The sequence below is a fragment of the Podarcis liolepis genome (assembly GCF_965112155.1).
Source record: "Podarcis liolepis genome assembly, chromosome: 6".
Taxonomy (NCBI): domain Eukaryota; kingdom Metazoa; phylum Chordata; class Lepidosauria; order Squamata; family Lacertidae; genus Podarcis; species Podarcis liolepis.
In genome coordinates this window covers 33229120-33250198 of record NC_139559.1, presented here as the reverse complement: position 1 = coordinate 33250198, position 21079 = coordinate 33229120, and the positions used below count along the sequence as shown (strand labels likewise).

The 21079-nt window shown below is 45.0% G+C and overlaps 1 protein-coding gene across 19 annotated transcripts in view; it reads right to left on the bottom strand.

The window, feature by feature from the left end:
- The window catches only part of NAV1 (neuron navigator 1), a 267596-nt gene that overhangs the window by 66177 nt on the left and 180340 nt on the right, over window positions 1-21079 (bottom strand). For 4 of the 19 annotated variants that reach the window (XM_083508517.1, XM_083508518.1, XM_083508519.1 and 1 more), the window contains exon 1: window positions 1184-1342. The exons of the other annotated variants lie outside the window; for them this stretch is intronic. In XM_083508517.1, the coding sequence (XP_083364643.1) occupies window positions 1184-1251 (68 nt within the window). In that variant the 5' untranslated portion in view covers window positions 1252-1342. Of the gene's footprint in view, window positions 1-1183; window positions 1343-21079 lie in introns of those variants that run through there. 19 annotated transcript variants of the gene reach the window in all.

The following is a 21079-nucleotide window of genomic DNA, read 5'->3' as shown; positions in this document are numbered from 1 at the left end:
ATCCATGCCTGCCTTTTGCAAAGCAAACAATGCTGCGTTGCGCTTGGGTCTTGGCTTTTGCTCCTTGCAAAGCCGGTCTCCACGCCAGCATGTGCTTCATCGCACGCCAGAAACTGCTCCCTACAAATTCAAACCGTCTAAGTCCCACCTATTCTTTCCCTCGTGGCCTCCGCCCCTTCCTTCCAACCCTCTCCGAAAGATCGCATTTCGCAGGAGGGGATGGTGGGATTCGGGTGTGTGTGTGTAAGAGAGCAAGCGAGGGAGACGCTCACCGTCCCTAACGCCGGGTGCATTTCAAATCTAAACACGCACGGAGGGGGGAAGGCGGGACGCAAGCCAGGTGCCCCACGAGGGCAGAGGGGCTACCAAACGGTTCGCTAGTAGTTCCCCGGCGACAGGATGGAAGGCCGCAGATTACAATGGGAGGAAGAGAACTGGCCCAAGGATTGCAGTTTTAACAGCACGCAAGGCATCGTTACATCGCATCCTGCCAATGAAATGCCATACAAGACGACCGCCCCTCTCTCCCTCCCCTGGTCTCCCCAGAGCTTTATCGATATCGGCGCGCAGCGTGCGGTGATTAAATACATTTTTATATTAAAAAAAAACAACCACAGTCGTTCGGAACAATTTCTTTTCCTTTCCTCTGCTGCTTTGACTGCAACGTTTAGACGACGCTAAAATGAGCGCCTTTCTCCACCGCCAAGGAGGCTTTCCGTTAAGTAAAACCCATTCCCTTTGTAGCGCGAGAGAGGGGCGAATGGCATTTGCAGTTTAAATCCCACCACCCACGCCCCGCTTTAGCCGAGGCTTCCGAAGCAGCAGCAGGGTTTGTCTTGAGTTCGCGCGAGCCCGTGGGGGTCTCCCCACACCTGGCGCCCCACGGACATTGCCGAAGGGCTGCTCCTCCCACCTGCCCCCACTTCTGTCATTGTTTCTGCTTAGACGTGACCCCCCGGAGTCCGCATCGCTCCAGATCCCACTGACCGTGTGGAGCGCAGGGGCGGATTCCGCGGCGCAGAGAACTGTCAAGAGACCACGCGGCGGGCGCTGCCCGAGGCACTTCTGACCCTTTTGCGCGGAGCGAGCCGGCAAGCAACGAGACGGGCCAGCTCTGCCTTGCAGCCCCGGATCGTTTCCCTGGCGAGGCACCTCTGAACTCCCGAGCGCCCCTCTGCCTTACCTGCTGGGCCTGGCAAAATGTACCGTCCGGAGCGTCCTCCCCGACCTCTGCAACGGGGCATGCAGCATTTTCTCAGATCGTCCCTATAAACTCATAGCCAGGTTTCCAGCAGAAGCTCCCCGCTAGTCGCTCAGCCTCCCAGAAAGCGGCCACATGAAGCGAGGAGGGAGGGGAAGAAATTAGACCCTTCCCTCTGTCCCTCCTTCGCCCTCCCCTTGCGCTCGCTCTCCCCCTCCGACGGCTCCTGTCAAGCTAGGCTTAAAGCTGCAGCGCACTATTTCCCCTCCGCGCTGACTCTTGTCCCCTCGGCTTCTGGAAGCTGCCTCTTTAACACCCACTGCAGGTACGGCAGACAAAGGGCTGCCTGGTAGCAGATTCCTCCTTGCAGCAGAGACTGCAGCGCAAAGATGCATGCCACCCTGGGGAAAGGAAGGGGCTCCCCTTAACCAACCAACCCTGGGCAGTGGGCGCTGCAGAACCCGAAGTGCATCAGCCTTTCCCCCCATGCCACGTACCCTTTGCCCTGCATATTCCGTGCTCCCACAACCACCTTCATCCTGGCAACAGGCAAGCAAATTGTCTTTGTTCTTCACCAGACTCTCTGCTCCCTTGGCTGCTTTAAGGTGTATCTCTGTAACTGTACAGTTATCGCAGCAATACAATCGATCATGCACCTTGTTACGAGGGTGGGGAAGACATTGGGAAATGATGCTAGCAAGACCAGAAACAGGTCGACGGGTCCATATGCTTTGAATTCGGCAAAAGGATCCTCTTGCTTTCAAATACAGGCAATTGTTTCACATTGTCGTCCAAGTTAAGCAGCAATTCAGCTTTGATTCCAGAGGACAGCTATTTATGACCCATTCTGAGGACCCTGATAGCAGCATGGGTCCCCCGCCCCACCTTCACCTTCACCTTTGCCACAGCCTGATTAAACTTGGTGAGAAAAAATTCCCAACATCCCCAGGAGGGGCTTCTTCTAGGCAACCATTTCTGATAGTGACACTGGTGACATTTGTATATTAGTGTTAATTCCTGATGGTCAGGCACAATAGGCAATGACTATGTCAGTAATCACAACTTGTGATTCCCATACATATTCAATGTCATACCCAAGGGTTGGTGGAGTAAGATTAAGATGGGAAGGCTCCAGTTTAAGTCTCACCCTAGTCATGAATTTGTGATAGCCATAAGCCACGGGTCTCCCAAGAGACTGAGATCTACTCACAGAGTTAAAAACTGGCAGTGATCTACCCCAGGTCAAAGTTGTTGAGCTTTTTTAGGGGGGGCTCTTTTAGGGGTTATTGGGCTTTTTTAGGGAGGAAACCCCTTTTCAGCTTCTTTGGGGGGAGCCACTGATATTCCAGTGGTCTACCACAGACGTCCAGTGATCTACCTGTTGCACGTGCCTGCCATAAGCAATCCAGGTGCAGCCAGTAGTGGGGGAAGGGGGTGTGGGTCACCCCGGGTGTCATCACTGAGGGGGGGGGGTGAGAAAATGACAAAAATAATACTTTAAAAAATAATAAATAGAAAATGGGCTCATGAAACTTTTTAGTTTAGTTTAGTCAACAAACGTAACGAAACATGGCTGGCACTGGGTGCCACACCGCAGGGGCATGGTGGCTTGAAATGGCAGCATGGGGCTTGCGTCTGCCCTCCACCTCTCACTCAGCCGTCCTACAGCTGAGGGGGAGGTGGCGGAGAGGCTCCATGCAGTGCCCCCTGCCCCCATGGCCGGCTCGCCCCGCCCCCTAGCTACACCGCTGGGTGCAGAATTTGTTTCAGGAGTACCTAAAATCTGTGAGTTGTGTGAGAAGATCAAGGGAAAGCCCACCATTTGTGGGAGTCACTACCCAGCCTTCTGACCATAGGGCCTGCTGTGACATTGCAATGAAATGAAAGTCCTGAGTTAGAATTAAGATCCTATATTTGCCACTACAATTTGTTTTTGAGTTGACATGCTATTCCCCAATTACAGCTATACTAAAATCGTAGCTACCTGAATTGCCTGTGTGTTTAGGGGACAGCAAGGGTCTAATAATGGGTCTTTCACTCTAGCCTTTTATGTCTAATTGGCTAGATCTCCTCTCCCAAATAAATGTCAGTCATTGCTATGACTTCACTAAGACATGGAAAGGTGGGAGCAGGCTGGTTTCTCACAAAACAAATTAGAATACTGCCTGTACATTTTGTCTCATAACTAAGGTTCTACAAATGCTTGAAACTTCTTTAAAAAATGAAATCTAATCTGGGGGGTTGTGGGTGCCCCCCCAGCCCCTCTCTGCAGACCCCCATTTTATAAGAAATACTCTTCTCCTTGACCACTTCTGCCAGAAATACATGTGATAGGGACCAGGAAAGAAGGTTAACCCACCTATCAGAAGAATCAAATTTATTTAACTGGTCCTCCTACTACAATAGCTTATACCCATGGCACTGAACGCCTGTGAGGCATATATCTGCAAAACCCAAGGTATTGGTAGCGCCACCTCCCAAGGTCAAGTAAAGGGTGTCTGTCAATGGCAGCCTGGCCATCTCTCCTTGACATGCCCTTAATGACTGTTCAAGTGGGACGCCAAAGGTCTAAATTCAGGGCACCCTGCTGAGTCAGAAGAGCGTGGTAAAATTAAGTGCTGCCTGTATTACACCATTTGGGCTGCCTTAACCAGGTCATCCTGACTCAGGTACAAATAAGACGGCAGGGAGACAGTTTCGAGCTGAAACATGTTCAAAAGAGACCTAGAAAGGAAGATTCACACACAAAAGGCAACAGAGATATCAAAGCTGCTGTCGTCATGGCTTTAAGGTATCTGAGGTCAGCAGACCTGATTCATGTTTTCCTCTACCCTCTACAAGACCCTCTTTCCTTTCGGCCAGTGTCCTAACTGTTTAGTAAGGATATTTGCGATGGTCCTTTAAACGTCACCTTTTCTCAAGGACAGGGTGCAGACTTGAAATGAGACTGGTGGATTTTTCACTCTGGTCCAGAGATGTGCAAAATGGATGTGAGATGTAAAGAGACATCACCAGTAAGGGCAGCTCCACTGAATGAGACTGATTCCCCAACTACATCTCTTAATACTCCCTGATAGCCAATGCATAATAACAACCACCGAGGTAATTGATGGATAATGCCCATTGCAATTCAAATCACACAAATGCTTCCTATCAATGTTAACATGAGCAGAATCAGGCTTGCCTTCCGGTGTGCTAAACAGGGTGGTTTTAAAAACAAAAACACATTACAATTAAGATTCTTGTGAATAAGCTATCATGGTCAAATTCCTCATGCTATTTCATCCAGCAAAATTTATGGACTTTTCCATAGACTGCTGCTCATGGCATCAATTTAGAACAGTGATTCTTAACCTTTCTTGAATGCTGGCATCAGCACATTTAAAGCTGTACAAACCAGCCTCATTGGCATAAGCCAAACCTGACTTAGCAGGACCATGTGAATGTGAAAGCTCCTGGATGGGAGTTTGCAACTTCTTTGCTCCTCCTGTCATTTTGCTGCTGCGCCAAACTCAGCTTAGATCGCCATCCAATCGAGGGCTCATGGTTAAGCTCTCTTCTCACTAACCACAAGCTCTAACCAAGGTTTGTTCTTGGTCAGCGAGGAAGGAGTTTAACCAGAAGGCCCACTTCAGATGACACTCCACACCAAATCTCGGCTGAACTCAGTGCAGCACGGCAGCAAAATGGACTCCAAAATGGAGCAAAGAAGCTATGAGCCCTCTGTGAGCCCATTTCTTTGTTTGTGCATGCAAACCAGGCTACTGACAGTCACCATGGTTTGATTACACTCCTTCACTCATATATACTCCAAAACAAAATGCTTTAAAACATCTTACTGTTTGTTTCCATTTTCTGCTAGAATTCATGGATTACAGTGTTAAATCTGAAATATATGTATATTTTGTATTTATTTCAAATATGCCCCTATCTTTTCTTTTCATGACAGATGGGCACAGCACAGTCCAGCGCTGTAGTGCCATGGCTGATAAACAAGTGTTGCAGAGCCTCCTGTCTTCTCTCTTTCTGGTTGAGATAATGAAACTCCACACATATGCAGGAGGCTTTCACCACCATAGCTGACAACGAGCCCGCCTCACTTTCATGCAGACGGCTGCACAAGTCATAATCCATGTGCTTAGCTGTGTCAGCCAGTCAAGCTAAACCGTTTATGTTACAAGATATTAACAGACACATTTAAAAACATAGCAGTTGCTCCACACTATCATATACATTAACCTCCAACAAGTAAATAAATTACAACATTATTTCCCAGCAGAACAATCTCCGTATCTCTGCTATTTAAGGAAGGAGCAGAAAGGCTTGCAGATTCAATCTGAAAGTTGGTTGTTCCTTGTCTTTTACCAGTAATCTATATTTACAGAGCTTTTTGAACTCAGGCGACAGAGGGTTAAACATGTGAGCAAGGCTGAAAGAACAGGTCCCTATGGACTCAGAAATAAGTAATTCCTTCCTCAAGCTTTCCTTTGCCTTGGCAAGGCCTTCTTCTCTACTCCCTTGTCAGTGGGCCCTCAAACTACACCTTGTTTATTCCTGTGCCCAGAGAAACTATAAAACAGCAAGCAATGGGTCTGATTCCCTAGTTTTAATTAACTCCATGTGCGATTGAGTAGATGTAGTATGAATGCAACTGTACACAGATGTGTGAGAGGAAGGATGCACATTTTTAAATGTGCAGGCATGCATGTGTGTCTGATCTGTCTGCTGGGACTGGCTATGCAGAGACTAATTAGATATCAGGTGATTTGGTAAATCTGGAATTCAACCAACCTTTTTCAAAGAACTGAAAACAAAAGAAACCTCACGGCACCATAAAGACTAACAAATGTTTTTATGGCATAAGCTATCATGGACTACAGTCAACTTTATCATATGCAAGAATTGCTGCACAGAATTGCTAGGGAGCAACGAGAGTCCACGATCCCAAGCAACACAATTAGGCAGCAATGGAAGCCAGCCATGTGGACGCATGGGTAAGGCATTGCAGAAAGCAGGCCACTGCTCACTCCAAAGGAATCCCCATGCATGGTGTGATTAAAAGGGCCATCCATTATTTACTCCTCCTGTGCGCTGCTCCATGCTGCTTCTCCCCTGAGCCCACTGCCTGCCTTGTAAATCAGCTAGCTTGAAGAAGCTCATCTTCCCCACCCCCATTCTTGAGCACGCGGCTTGCCTAGTAAATCAGCTAGTTTGAGGCTCATGCTTTCTCTCCTTTCTTCAGTTCTCTGGCCAGCATTTTGGGAGAGTTATAGGAAGAGTCTCTTAAATCATATCAGACCGAGGACTGACCTCATCCAGACTTCTGAAGCTGCTACTCCCCGGCAAGGATTTTGCAAGGATAAAGAGGATGACTCAGTTAAACATGTCCCTCTGTTTCTCGCGTGAGAATCTCAGGCCACTGACTTGTCTCCCTGCTGACTTCAAGGTTTCAGAGGCATCACAATCCTGTGCATGTCTACTCAAAATACATATTATTTTAATCTTAAGTGATTTAGAAATAAATAATAAATAAAAGGAAGCCATCTTGATTTCCAAGGGACTTACTCCCAAAGTAAATGTGGATGAGACTGCAACCTAAGCCTAACTGCAATATAGAACCATGTATTCCAAATCCCATTAGCGTAATAGAGAATGTACATATGAAACAAATTGTACTGGGGAAAATGCAATGAGACACTCTAGCAGGTCCCCTCAAGTGTGAACTGTCTATCAGTTGACAAAAGCCAGTACCAAATGCCACAGGCTCACAACCCCTTTCTGTTATTCTGTTCAAGGGGACTGGAAAAGTAAGGGGAAGAAATTATCATATATCCAAAACAATGGGCAGTTAAGTATTGAAGGGAGAACCTGTAATATTTCCTTTTCATGCAGACGTGAGTCAACGTACTTCCATGCTCTTCCTTTCCTCCCATTTCAGCAACTTCTTTTCTATTGATGCCTTAAAAACTTAGCTATCCATGAAGGGTACTGTCAAGCAACAATAGATTCTCCATGAAATCTCACCTTTGATTGCCCCATTTCTCCTTTGCCTTCGAGATCCATTAATCCAGAACAAGTACCACCCCTATGTTTCAGATCCATACCCACAATCACTAAAGCAGATGAAACCCCTCCCCACACGTAAGTGTGCACTGGGTACTAAAGGTATTATGCCAGTTTTATAGAAGCAGGCCAGAATAGCTTCCGTGTCGGGGCTACAGCACACCATACAGACTCCTAGATCATGCTGTAGATTCTTGCAGGGAGTTTCTGTATCCACATCACCACCAGCACGTACCATGCATGACAACCAATGGCATGGAAATTTCTCCATGTGGCCATACCAGCACCGAAAACTTTAGAACCAAAGACAGAATTATAGGACCAATCTAAACAGAAGGAGGAAGGAGCCTTGGAGAGCCACTGTTCTCCCCATCATAAATTGGCATGGAAAAGTTAGCATCTGCTTTTATGGCAGAAGGAAGGCAGGGCAGATTTATACAGCTCTAATGCTGCCAGGCAAGTGGGGTGACAGCTGCTAGAAGAATGTGGCATGCTTGGAGTAAGCACCTGTTCCCTTTGGGGTTCACAACACATCACCACTATGTGCCCTCTGGAATGCAGCTCCAATGAAAAGTTATTCCTCTCCTTTCATAAATCATATCTGAATATCCCCTCCCTTTGGCTATTTTAGAGTTCCTTAAAGTAGTGACCCGCATTAAAGAAGGGCACACAGTTTTCCAGTGACAGGTGACAGCTTGCACTACTTTCCAGGTAGGTGAAGCATAAAAGGAGTGTATGGTCAACTTACAAGGTAATCTTGTGCTTTTCACCTGCCCTAAGAAATTGGTGAAAGGACACTTTCCTTAAACAGCCCTCCATGTCAGAAATGGAGGAACACATAAATGTACAGTTATCACTTATCCTTCTTCTCTTCTATCTCATTTCAGCTACTGTTGCATCTTTCCTTATTTTTCATTTTCATTTCCACCCTACCCCCAACTTTTCTCCCCTCCCCAAATCCCAGAGCTTTTGTCCTGGTTTCCTGCTCCCCTTTGGAAATCTATGTTCTATGAATGATAGGGCAGGGGTTAGTCAAAGTCTTTCTTAGTTTTGTGGGATGGCAAATCAGCCCCTGCTCTAGACCCACATAATGTGGTATGGAACCCCTGAGGGTCACCTAATCCAATTCCCTGCAGTGCAGGGATCTCAGCTAAAGCATCCATGACAGATGGACATCCAACCTCTGCTTATAAACCTCAATGGAAGGAGAACACACCACCTTCTGAAAGAGTCTGTTCCACTGTCAAACAGCTCTTACTGTCAGGAAGTTCTTCTTGATGTTTAGTCAGAATCTCCTTTCTTGTAACATGAATCCATTGGTTCAGGTCTTAACCTCCAGAGCAAGAGAAAACAAGCCTGCTCCATCTTCCATGTGAAAGCTGTTTAGATATTTGAAGATGGCTATAATATCTCCCCTCAGTCTTATCTTTTCCAGGCTAAACACACCCACCTAAGTCTATGCTTGGTGAGGGCACTAACAGGATTTCTTCATTCCAACAACCTCTAGAATAAGCAACTGTATGAGAGTCTGCCCACTCATGGTTAAGAAAAACTGATCCCACCCAACAAGGTGGGTTGTTTCCATGAGAAAAAATGAATGAAGACTATGAAGTCAATTAAGGGAGAGAGATCATTAGACAGGAAGAGGGGGGAAGTATTCATTTGTTGTAAGCCATGGTCCAGAAATGATGGGTACCCAAAACCACTTCCCTGTTTTACTCCCATTGGTCTTCTGTTCTCCATTTCTTTGCAAAACGTTGGAATGTGAAAGCGAAAAGCCATTACTATTTTCTCCAAATGCTTTGGCTCGAATGAGCTGACAAACCCTCAACATCTGACAGATCTTCAGAGGTCCAGGCTGAAAAGCATGGTCTTTTAATGCATAGGAAACTGTGGAAAGGATGTTTTAAGTCCAGTAGAGCTGTGTGTTGCTCATAAGACCTAGGATTAACTTTTCTAATATGCAAATGAAGAGCCAGTCTGCACAGAAAGATTTTGCAAGTGTTCCCTGAGTTCCAGAATCTGAAGAAAGAGGTTGCGAAGTGGCCTAAAAACACCTTTTGACCTGGTCCTGGCTTTGTGAAGTAGTCTTGCAGCATAATTATATGCAGTGCTACACAGAAGTAACAGTTCAGTGGGATTTCCTTTTCGTTAAGTGTGTATATGATTGCAGCCTTGCTGTGCAGAACAAGAGAGGTGAAGATTTTGGGGGTACTAGCATTTTTACCTGCTACAGGCTGCACATCAAGTTGATATTAAATACAGACAGGTGCGGGGGGAATTGGCCACCTTACCTGAAGCACATCTGTTTTTAATCAGTGCATTCCCCTCATCCCAGAGGCATTATGTGTCCTTTAAACCTTTGATCACATATTTATATTAACACATAGTAGCATTCTCTCCACATCATCGAAGTAAATAAACAAACAAGATGTAGAAAGCCTTTCCTTAAAACTGAAAGCACTGGGAGTCAGGCAAACAAAAGGGTTAATGGCATTTTGTTTTCATTCAAAAAAACTGCAGTGGACTGGGGAGAATAGAGTTGGAAAGAGAGACAAGGGGAGGGGCAGAGTCTTCTCAGTATGCGTCTGCCTGTGGTTAGAATTAGGGGGAGGGGGGAGGAAGCATATGGGATCATGCTGCTAGAACCAATGTATTTATTTTTCTCCTGCAGTTGGCTGAGGAAATACCCAATCACATTTATAAAATTACAACAACATAGAAGTAGCTGACTCAGGCTGTTTATAGGTGTGTGCAGGTTAGAGGTGGTTGCCAGGTTTTATTTGATGCAAAGCCGGTTACAATTAACCCCACCCCCCACCCCTCCCGCAGATTCTCCTGCTTCCTCCTTCCCTCTGAGCTCTGTTGCAAATTATTTTGCATTCAGGCTGCACAATGCAAAACAAGCAAAAAACAACCTTCAGGAGCAGCCCTCCCTAGAATCACATTAGGAAAGCTGTTAAGTCTCCTAGATCTTTCTATAAGTCCACCAGAATATAACAAATTCTGAAACATACAGGTCAACAGTACAGCTGCTACAAAACATTACGAAGTAAGGCAATGAATCATGCATTTAGCACTCAAAACACTGAAACTGAATCAGAGAAGTGGGGATCAAGGTGAATCCTCTTTCCCTCTTGAAAGTGCATTGTTCATAACACACAGCTGAAGGTGTGCATCTCTCTCACGTACACACATCCTTCTTATTCATACCATGTTTGGAACTGAGCACACTGATAAAAACACTGTGCTGTGCTGTGCTATGGGCAAGTCATTTGTGGAGTAACTTTATTACCACACCAGATTTTTTTATTTTTTTGACACCAGCAAAGCTCCCAAATTCATGGGCAACCAACCTTTCCAAGTGTTGGGAATTGAATTTGTTCATTCCTGCCCATTTGGGGGCAGGTTATAGCACAACAAACAGGCAGGAATGAGCAAACCCAGTTCCCCATACTTGTTAAAAGGTGGCTTTCCCATGTGTTTGAGGGGTCTGCTGCTATCAGGTAGGACTGGCATGAGAAGTACCCACTGTTGAATGCCTGCCAAGGCCCATACCCCAAGCAGGGAGGCCCACTTCAAATGGAGAAACCCCCTGCCCCACTGAGAAGCAGTATGAACTCTGACTCCTGACAAGGAGTTGGCAAGATCCATCAGATGAGTGAACAAAGAGAAGAGAAAGAGGTGCTGGAAATGGACTTGGGTCCTAGCATCATAATTGAGGCTCTTAAGCTAGGGTCCCCTAAACTGGGATCTTCCTTTGAGCCTGCACTCCCAGGAAAAACCCTGTACACACAAACAAGAAGGGCCCTACATATGCCCATCTTGGGCCATCTGTACAGGCAATGAGCCTGAAGGGAATTGTCTGAGAGGTGGAGAAGAGCTTAGCTCCCAACTGAAGGTCCTCTCTTTACTGTCTTCTAGTCCTCTAGGAGAAAGGAGCATGACAAGGCTGTACATTGTCTCCCTGCTTATTTAACTTATATGCAGAATTCATCATGCGAAAGGCTGGACGGGATGAATCCCAAGCCAGAATTAAGATTGCCGGAAGAAGTGTCAACAACCTCAGATATGCAGATGACACAACTTTGATGGTAGAAAGTGAGGAGGAATTAAAGAACCTCTTAATGAGGGTGAAAGAGGAGAGCGCAAAATATGGTCTGAAGCTCAACATAAAAACCCCCCGAAGATCATGGCCACTGGTCCCATCACCTCCTGGCAAATAGAAGGGGAAGAAATGGAGGTAGTGAGAGATTTTACTTTCTTGGAGTCCATGATCACTGCAGATGGTGACAGCAGTCACGAAATCAAAAGACGCCTGCTTCTTGGGAGAAAAGCAATGACAAACCTAGACAGCATCTTAAAAAGCAGAGACATCACCTTGCCGACAAAGGTCCGTATAGTTAAAGCTATGGTTTTCCCAGTAGTGATGTATGGAAGTGAGAGCTGGACCATAAAGAAGGCTGATCGCCAAAGAATGGATGCTTTTGAATTATGGTGCTGGAGGAGACTCTTGAGAGTCCCATGGACTATCCATTCTGAAGGAAATCATCCCTAAGTGCTCACTGGAAGGACAGATCGTGAAGCTGAGGCTCCAATACTTTGCGCCACCTCATGAGAAGAGAAGACTCCCTGGAAAAGACCCTGATGTTGGGTAAGATTGAGGGCACAAGGAGAAGGGGACGACAGAGGATGAGATGGTTGGACAGTGTTCTCGAAGCTACTAACATGAGTTTGACCAAACTGCGGGAGGCAATGGAAGACAGGAGTGCCTGGCGTGCTCTGGTCCATGGGGTCACGAAGAGTCAGACATGACTAAACGACTAAACAACATTCCTCTAGGAAAGTGAAGATACTGGAAGAGGTGATCTGGCCCTGGAGAAAAAAAGCCTTTTGTCCACCACTTTGAGCTATCCATAGAGCTGTAACTACTGGCCTGCCTTGCTCTTTTGTGCCCCGCGGGTTTGTTGGCAAGGCCAGGATAGAAAGCCCATGGCCCTGTTGCTTAACCTCAGTGTTGTTGCTGCCCATTCCCCTGCCCCTGCTAGCAGTGAGAACCCTCACCTTGCCTTCTCCTTCTAGGCAGCTGTTTGGAACATATCCAAAGAGAGACAGCAAGGGACTGGGCAGTGGTGAAAGCAGTGAGATGAGTCCACTTGGAGAGTGTAGCTGCAAAACATGTAACCAGCATTGTTGTCAGGGTGTATAATAGCTGGCATAACACTAAAGCTGTCTATCATGGCCTGCCAATAGCACAGCACAGTGATCCAAACAATGGTCTCAATTTCAATCCTGGTATGCATAAAAAGGATGAGCGTACGTGAGAGAGACAGAACGTATGCCTTCGTTTGCAAGTTATGAATCTTTGTATGCAGCAGCGCCAGCACAGAATGTTCCCACACATCCTGTGTTAGTTTCTAATATATTAAGATGTGTATATCCTTTCATATGCTGCTCAAGACCACAGCAGAATCTTGGATTCTGGAATACTGTTAGACACTGCCATGTCAGCATTTGCAAGCTTTGTGATCTAATCCAGAAATTTTGTAATAACCCGTTTCTGCTTTGAATTGATTTGTATTAAATAAATAAAATCAGAACGTAGTAAAAGCAGTATCATAAATAATAATACGAATAATGAATTATTTAAATTCCACATACAGCATCAGCAGAGAAGAAAGAGAAATGACCCTATGCTCATAAAAGCAGCTGGACAGAGGGAAGCCACCTAGTATTTGGTTATCCTCTACTCCAGCCTTTGCCAACGAGGCACCCTCCAGATGTTTTGGACTATAATTTCCATCTTCCTCAGCCGGTGCAACTGTGCTGGCCAGAGCTGATGGCAGTTGTAGGGTGCTTCCAGGTGGGTATTTATTGTAGGATAGTGCTGTGCATACATGGAAGCTCATATCAGAATGTTGGTGCATATTTTCCCCCATTTAATTCAGATTTGCCCTTTCTGAAAATCTGTTAAGTTTGCAATATCTCAATGATCTGTTCCTAAAAGTTGTTGAGCAACTTCTCTTCTTTGCCCCCACCGCCACTTTCATCATGCCACACAGCTCCAGGCGATGTGCCTGCCTGCCCACCTGTCAAAATGGTAGGTGATCCAGTTCTGTATGTCTGGCCCTCTCACCAGATCCTGTTGCCCAACTCTGCTTTAAGCCCAAATTTGAATGGGATATAATGAAGGAATCACTCTCTGCATAATCAAAGGTATTATTTTACGCCAGCCTGCATCCCCAAAATTACAGATAAGCAGGGGCACAAAGGATAGTCTATATAATATCCTTCCTAGTTGACAGAAACAAAGCTGGAGTGAACAGTGTTTTGCTCTCTAGCATCTGTAATTGATCTGGACTCCTTTCCTCACTTCTGTTTAATTGGATAGAAAATAATTAACTCCATAAGCCAATATTTCCATTTGCAGAGTGGGAGGGTGTTCCTAGCCTGTCTGCCATACAGAAGGAAAGAGATGCTGGCTCCATCTTTGCAGAACCACCATTTTATTTCTTTCAAGCTCTGAACTCCAATTAGGAGTAATTCTGAGGAACTGCTCTGCCAAAACTCTGTATTTCTTTTCCTTTTTGTGGAGATAAACCATTCTGGGATATGCTCTTGGCTTCAAGAGACAGCCTTGTTTCCAGACTTGGGAAGGCAATTCCCTATTGGAACTCAGCCTAGCCAACAATAATGATTAGGTGGTTTCTAAGTATTTAATTGATTAAAGATGCCATCTTTGCCATATAACCTCAAGCAGCTGACGCAGAACACACTGCCATATTCTTGGCCCTGAATCAGTTATTTTTGCTCTAGCCTTGGGGTGCCCAAAACACTGGGCCATAAGGGCCATAGCTCAGTAGTACAACACATGCAATGCAGGCAGAAAAGCACAGGTTCCATTCCCGGCATCTCTGGATAATGGCAACGTAGGGAAATCTTTTCCTGAGACCCTGAAGGGCTGTTGCCAGTCAGAGCAGTCAATACTGGGTAGTCTGGCACAGTATAACACAGCTCCTTATGTTCATGTATATGTTCTGGTACAGGTCTTAAGGCCTACAATAACAACACTGATCAGAACAGGCAGATTCCCCAGCCTTTGTGGTTGCTCAGCTACTCTACTCTACAAACATGTGGAGCTCCCCTCTAAAAAAATGAATGAAGTTATGTTGCTTACAGTGGGAAGTTATGTTGCTTAACAGTGGGAGAACAATGGTGGGGGCAGTGCTGAAAACCCTCAGTCTGGAAGAACTCTTGGTATCAGTGGAAAGCTCCCATTTGATTTATGGTAAGTTAGTTAGTTAGTTAGTTAGCTGTTGTTTACTTCAAGGAGCTCACGAATGTTTGCATGGTGCCTCCCTTTTCATTTCCACAACTACCCTGTGAGGCACATTGGGCTCAGCTACAATGATCGGCCCAAGATTTCTTGCTGGTCTCCATGACTTAGTGGATATCTGAATCCCAGTCTAAGATCAAAACCTGATTAATTTAACCCACCTCAATCAACGTGCACTGCAGATGTTTGGAAAATAAATTAGTTGTATGCATTTTCCACTGCAGATGAGGTTTAGCCCATCCATTCAGGGGAAAGGCTAATAGTTGCCTATAGGAAATTGCTTGGCATATAAAGTTGCTGAGATCATCAATATCTTGTGGAAACAAGGGAAACCTAGATTCATATGCCACAGGATTGGAACAGCAAGGTCATCCACCACTATTATGAAGGCCAGAGAAGGCATTCTAATGAGGGTGGTTTTTTGCAGGAATTATATCTGCCTCCCCTTCTCTCACAACTTGTGGCAAAAGTCTGCAACTCTGGGAGTCACAGCAGAAAGGGCTCCAAATTCCAGCTCCCAAACTGCACACACTGCTTTCCCATAAGCATTCCCTATTCCAGGTGGTACCATCACCCAAACTTTCCTAACTGCTGCATCTGGGGGCTAGCATTATGCATCTTTCTGTGTTGAGCAGCTGGAGCTCATCTGCGGTCAGAAACATGCAACATCCAGGACACTCAGCAAAGTTCTCTACACACGCATACCATTCCATTAATTTACCAAGGAGTCTGGTAATAGTGGGGTCCAGTTTCCTGGCATGATGCTCAAGCAAGAAAGGGGAGGCGTGAACAATCCCATAATGGTTCTTTCAAACAGTTACCCAATTGTACAAATGACATCAGCATCAAATCACAACCATGTGCCCTGGCTCTGAAACCATCTGGACTGAGCCGCAGAGGTCCGCTTGCATCCGCTGTCCATAGAGTAATACTTTGCAGGGTGGGGGGTGGAACACTGCATACAAAGATGATAGATGCCATAACTGGTAACTATTCATCAACATCAGCAAGTTGCAAGTCCAGCCTTAGTTAAGAGGGGGAAACTGAGACATCAAAGAGGAAAGATTCAGGTAGGTAGCCGTGTTGGTCTGGCGCAGTCGAAATGAATAAATAAAAATAAAAAATTGTCTAGTAGCAAACAAAAGCTTATACCCAGAACAAACTTAGTTGGTCTCTAAGGTGCTACTGGACAGTTTTTTATTTATTTTTATTTATTTTGAGCAAAGGGAAAAGTGACTTGTATAAGAAGAGAGACAGAGACAAAGACAGAATGATCGAATGGTAATATATCCATCACAATGATCATGCTGCAAGCCCTGCACATTGACGTATAACCCTTCCAAAAAGAAACCCAGGACTCTCCTTTTCATGTTTTTACTCCTTGTCTGTTGCAGGACTTTCCAGTCCTAAAGTGTGGGCGTATGGCTGGGGCCAGTTCCTGACTCTGGACTGATCTGTGTTAGATGGATGGCTCCCAGCAGAGTCTCTAGGTTGGTATTTTCCATTTGAACTTCAAAGCCCTCTGGCTTTGGTGCAGCCTTTCCTGAACGGCTAAGGTTTGGGATGTCAGAGCCAATGAACAGGCCCAAATCAGTCTCTCCAAATCATTTCCATCTACTGCATGGTGCTGAAACATGACACCATGCACACACATATTTGCTGTTTTCACTCAAATAAGGTTCTTATAAAGCCAGTTTTGAGACTCACAGAATAGGGGGTCTACCTGACCCTATGCCATTCCTGTACCTCAACCATGTGTCCAGCCAGCCACAGTAGTTTTAGGGTACTAGATGGAGCCGGAATCCTAGCACTACAAACACATTTGGAATCCAGGCATATAAGAAACAGCCCATATGCCTCCAGAGAAACAGGAGGTAGGAATGCCTCAAAGACAAATTGGCAAACAACTGGGCTACCCTGTTGTATTATTGTTTTCTATTGTTACTAAGAAGCTCTACCTGGCTGTCATTTTAACTTGAAATCTTCAAGTTTCCCAGGAACATAAGCAAAGCAGAAATTTTATGAGTATAAGGCAAGGAAGTCACAGTGTGTGCCTGATGACCTCTGCACATACTGATCCACAAGAATTATGCACAATAATATGTGATCTACAGAATATGCAAATGCCTTCCTCTCTGCCTAAGCTCTAACTTTATTGTCTCTCTTTATTGCTATTTTTATATTATACATAATATGGGTTTTAAGAGGAGCAAAAATCTGATTTACTGCAATCCACTTTTGAAAAGAGCTCTCCACTCCCTCACCTCTTACCTGCCCTTCTCTCCTGCTTTTTTCAGCACCAACCAGGTATCTGTGCTGCTTTGCAGCAACCTGCATTTGCATCCCAACTTCCCTTTCTGACACTTGCCTCTCTAGAGTCTACTGTCTTTCCCTCTCTCTTCTCTACTGCCTCTAATCTTTTTTTTCCATTTCTGTAACAACCTGCATATTAATCTATCTGTATATTATTTAAATCTAAGCTTTGTTGTCTGATTGCTAGTTTCTCCTTTGTAAAAGTGTAATTTGCCCATGCCGCACCATGACTCTGAGCTAAATATCTGAAAAAACAGATGCCCATGAACGCTAACACATGTAAGGCAACGGCATGCAGTGACAGCAGAGATAACACTGCACATTTAAATGTCCCAAGGCCCTGAAAGAGGACTGGACTGCTGGACCTTCACTGATCCTCTGGAACACTCTCTTCCCTACTATGGGGCAAAATGAAAGTCCTACAGGTCATCCAGGCAAGAAGAAAAGTGGGTGGGGAATCAGTAGAGGAACAGGAGAGAAGACACAATGTCTGTGTTTTTTTTCTCTCTAAAGGGAGACACACTTTCCAGACAAAACCCAACAATCTTAACTGTCTTCCATCTATGCTTTCATGTAAACCACTTAACATGGTTTCTGGCTGATCCAGACTTATTGGAAAAAAAGTAAATGGAACACAGGAAGGTTCCCCTTCCTTTCCAAACACAATGAGCAGCAACCACAGCCAGCCTGAAACACCCAGATTGCCATTCAGTCTTGATTTCTCCCCAGCAAAGTTGGCCCGTGTGACAAGGAAGTAGGGCTTGATGCACATAGCAGACTTGGCAGCCGAATCGCTTTGTTAGTGCCAGCAGCAAAACCCCAAAACCTGGATGCCCAGAAGTGAAACTGTACTGGAGTCTAACAAACAAAAGTAGAGAAATGTCTCACACACTTCACCACAAAACTTCTGCACGAAACATCTCCATTTCAGATACATACTATCTGAGAACTGCATGCACAATACACATTCCCCTCTCCATTACATTACACAGCCAGATTCCTGTGTGTGCACTGCACTTTCTTTTTCATTCTGACACAGAGCTTTATTTACAGCATACACTACATATGTAGACTGGTAACTAACACTTCTCTCCCCTCGTCACGTATTTGCCTTCTAGCTGTACACATGCATTACATCTCCTAAGACACCCACATGCAAACACATACCCAACCCCAGAGCTACATACTGCTAAACAACTGCCAACAGCTGTGTATTAAATATTACACCCGTTCACAAGTGTATACACAAACACCCACCTCTTCCTGAAGGACAAGCTGCAGCTATGGAGCCTAGTTGTGGCTCCTGATGATTGCTTTCATTAAGCCTGAGCTTCGCAAAGTGGAGGAACACACACTAATAAAAAGCACACATTATATTTCACCTCCTTCTGCAAAAGTGCAGCAGCCACAATTGCAGGGTAACCGGAGAGGAGCTTGCTGTCACATCACCCAATTAAGGCACCCCATTCTGGGGAAAGCAATGCCAGAAACATGACTGGGGAGTGTTGCTCCCAACATCCTACATTCCGTCCGTCTGACCTATACAGCTTTCTCCAGGTTGTGGAGGGGATGCCAGCTGGCTGAGAGCCAGTATAGTTGGCCATAGCTTTTCTCCCAGACCAAGTTCACTGAAAGAATACTATATTTCTCTCAGGGAGAGTTGGTGGGTGAGTGCCTTGATCTCACTGCAGTGAATTATCAGGGAGGGAGGAGTCAGAAGCTGCTAGCAAAGACCTCAGGCCCCATGTAATATTGACTAAATCTCTCTCTCTCTTGGAAAGGGGATTTGACAAATTCGTGGAGGATAGACCTAAAAGTCAGGAAAATAACTATGTTCCACATAACTAGGGAACAAACAACAATGAAAAGCTGTTGTCCCTATGAGCTGATTCCCAAGGACTTTCCAAGAGCATCTGGTTGGCCAATGTTGAAAATTGAATGGTGGGCTACTTGCATTCCTAGTGTTATCCATCAGGGCTGCTCTGCTCCAGCAATAGGAGTGAGCAATAGCGAAGTCTTCTTGTTTACCTGTTTTCTAGGTTATCAGGTCAATGTCCCCTACTGTGAATTCTACCAGTTAAAGTTAGTTTTATTCAGCTTCAACTATAACTCTTCAAAAAGTCCAAAGGCAATTCACCATGCAACTAGTCATAAGACCACAAAACACCATATGTATTATCATATTGAAGCATTACAATAAAGGTGATTAACCCCTGGGTTAAAGACCTGGGTTAAAGACATAGCCTTGGGGTTCAGGCCCCTCCACAGTAAGATCAAGCATTTGATGATCAGGGAGGAGTCAATACCCCCCTTAATCTGTACAGATCAACAAAGGAATTGATTCTTCTATGTGTCTATGTTTTTCTGCATGGAACATGTGCATATACATACCCACTTTTTGCAGCACCCCAAGGAGGCTGCCTTATAATGAATGAGACCATTGGTCCATTTAGCTCAGTACTGTCTACTCTGCACTGACTAGCAGTGGCTCTCCAGGGTTTCAGACTCTCCCTGCCTTACCTGGAGATGCTGGGGATTGAACTTGGCAGCTTCTGCATGCAATGCTGGTGCTCTGCCACTGAGCTATGGGCTTTCACCACAGCTAGCATGCAGCGTCTGGATGGTAGCCCAAAGGTATATAAAGAAAAAGTTTGCCAGCCCTGCCTTGAAACTGTACAACAGCCAGACCGTCAATGCCAGTATGAGGTTCTAGTGTTTTGGTATAGAAAGAGCTAACATCTTCCATTCTAGGCTACCTGATCTAACACAGCAGTTGTTCCTTTTATTCCCACGAAGTCATTTCCTGCATGTGATGAAGTTGAGAGACCAAGATTTACTAGAGAAGGGATAATATTAACTGACTGTTTATTAAACTTCAGCAAATGTTTAGAAAGCAGCCAAACATGCAGAAATAAGCAGGGGTCTCTAGAGCTGAGAGCAGGACTGGCCCAAGGCATACATTTGAAGTGATAATTACCTCATGGATACTTCCTACAGTATCTTATTGGTTGTTCATCAGCTCTCTTGAGCTATTCTCTGTCCTGAAATAGTTTTGGAGTCTCATGACTGATGCTGGGGGGAGAATGTCCAGCCAACAAACATGGGAGAAGGTGATGCTGTAGACTGCAGCAAGGTTTCTGGTTAATAATGTGTGATACTGGGAAATGGCAGTGAAAGCCAAGCAGCTGCTTTTGCATCCAAATGATGTGAAGGAAAACAGAAGTCCACTGGGAAAAGCAGGAAAGACTGGTGGGATATAGATGTTGTGCACCTGCAAGGAGCTAAATGGAAACAGGGTGTTTTCCAGATCCGGCTCGCACACCTGAGGTTTGCCATCTTTGCTCCTTGCTGTCTGTGATGTTCCTTGCTTAAATGGAAGTCTGTGTTTCAACAAGCCATAGTCATACATCCAGTTGAGCATGGAGATTTTCAGAGTAACCAACAAACCCCACTCTGCTGTTAAACACATGAATGCAATCTAAGGCACTACCCAGCCTTGTTTATTTCTGTTTCATTTAATTAGAAAATACCAGCAATTTGAATCTGGCCGAGAAACAAATTGGCAGTCAATAAGAATACATGGAGAATTGGTGTTATATGTTCTCTACAACCAACAATGACTGGTGCACTCTGTACTAGTCAAAGTTTCCTAATCATTTCCAAGGGCAACTCCATGTAGATTACATTGCATTAATCTAAACAATATAAAACTTAGAATTTCACAATTGGGACTTCTGAGCTCTGACTTCCCCAAGCAGTAAGAACTTTCAGGGCAGGCAGAGTCAGTTTCCATCTAAAGTGAGCACACTGGAGCATTGTGGTGCTTTTGTAATATCTATTTATTAGCAAATATGTAAGTTGCAGGGGGGGGGGAGCAGGCAGGCATGACGACCAGTGGTATAGCATCAGCACTGCTCCCCACCCCTGAAAGCAACAACATAATCTTAACTTTTAAATGTTTTAAAGTATTGTAAATTTTGATTTTACTGTTGTAAGAATCTTTTTGTAAACTGCTTTGAGGGCTCCTTTTTTTAAACAACAACAACAATAATAAGCAGTGTATAAATTTTAAGAAACAAACAAATAAATAATCTTGCAGCTCCCTCAATAATTCCTTTATCCAGCCAGTGGCAAATACTAGAGGCTTTTTCTTTTCTATATTGAAC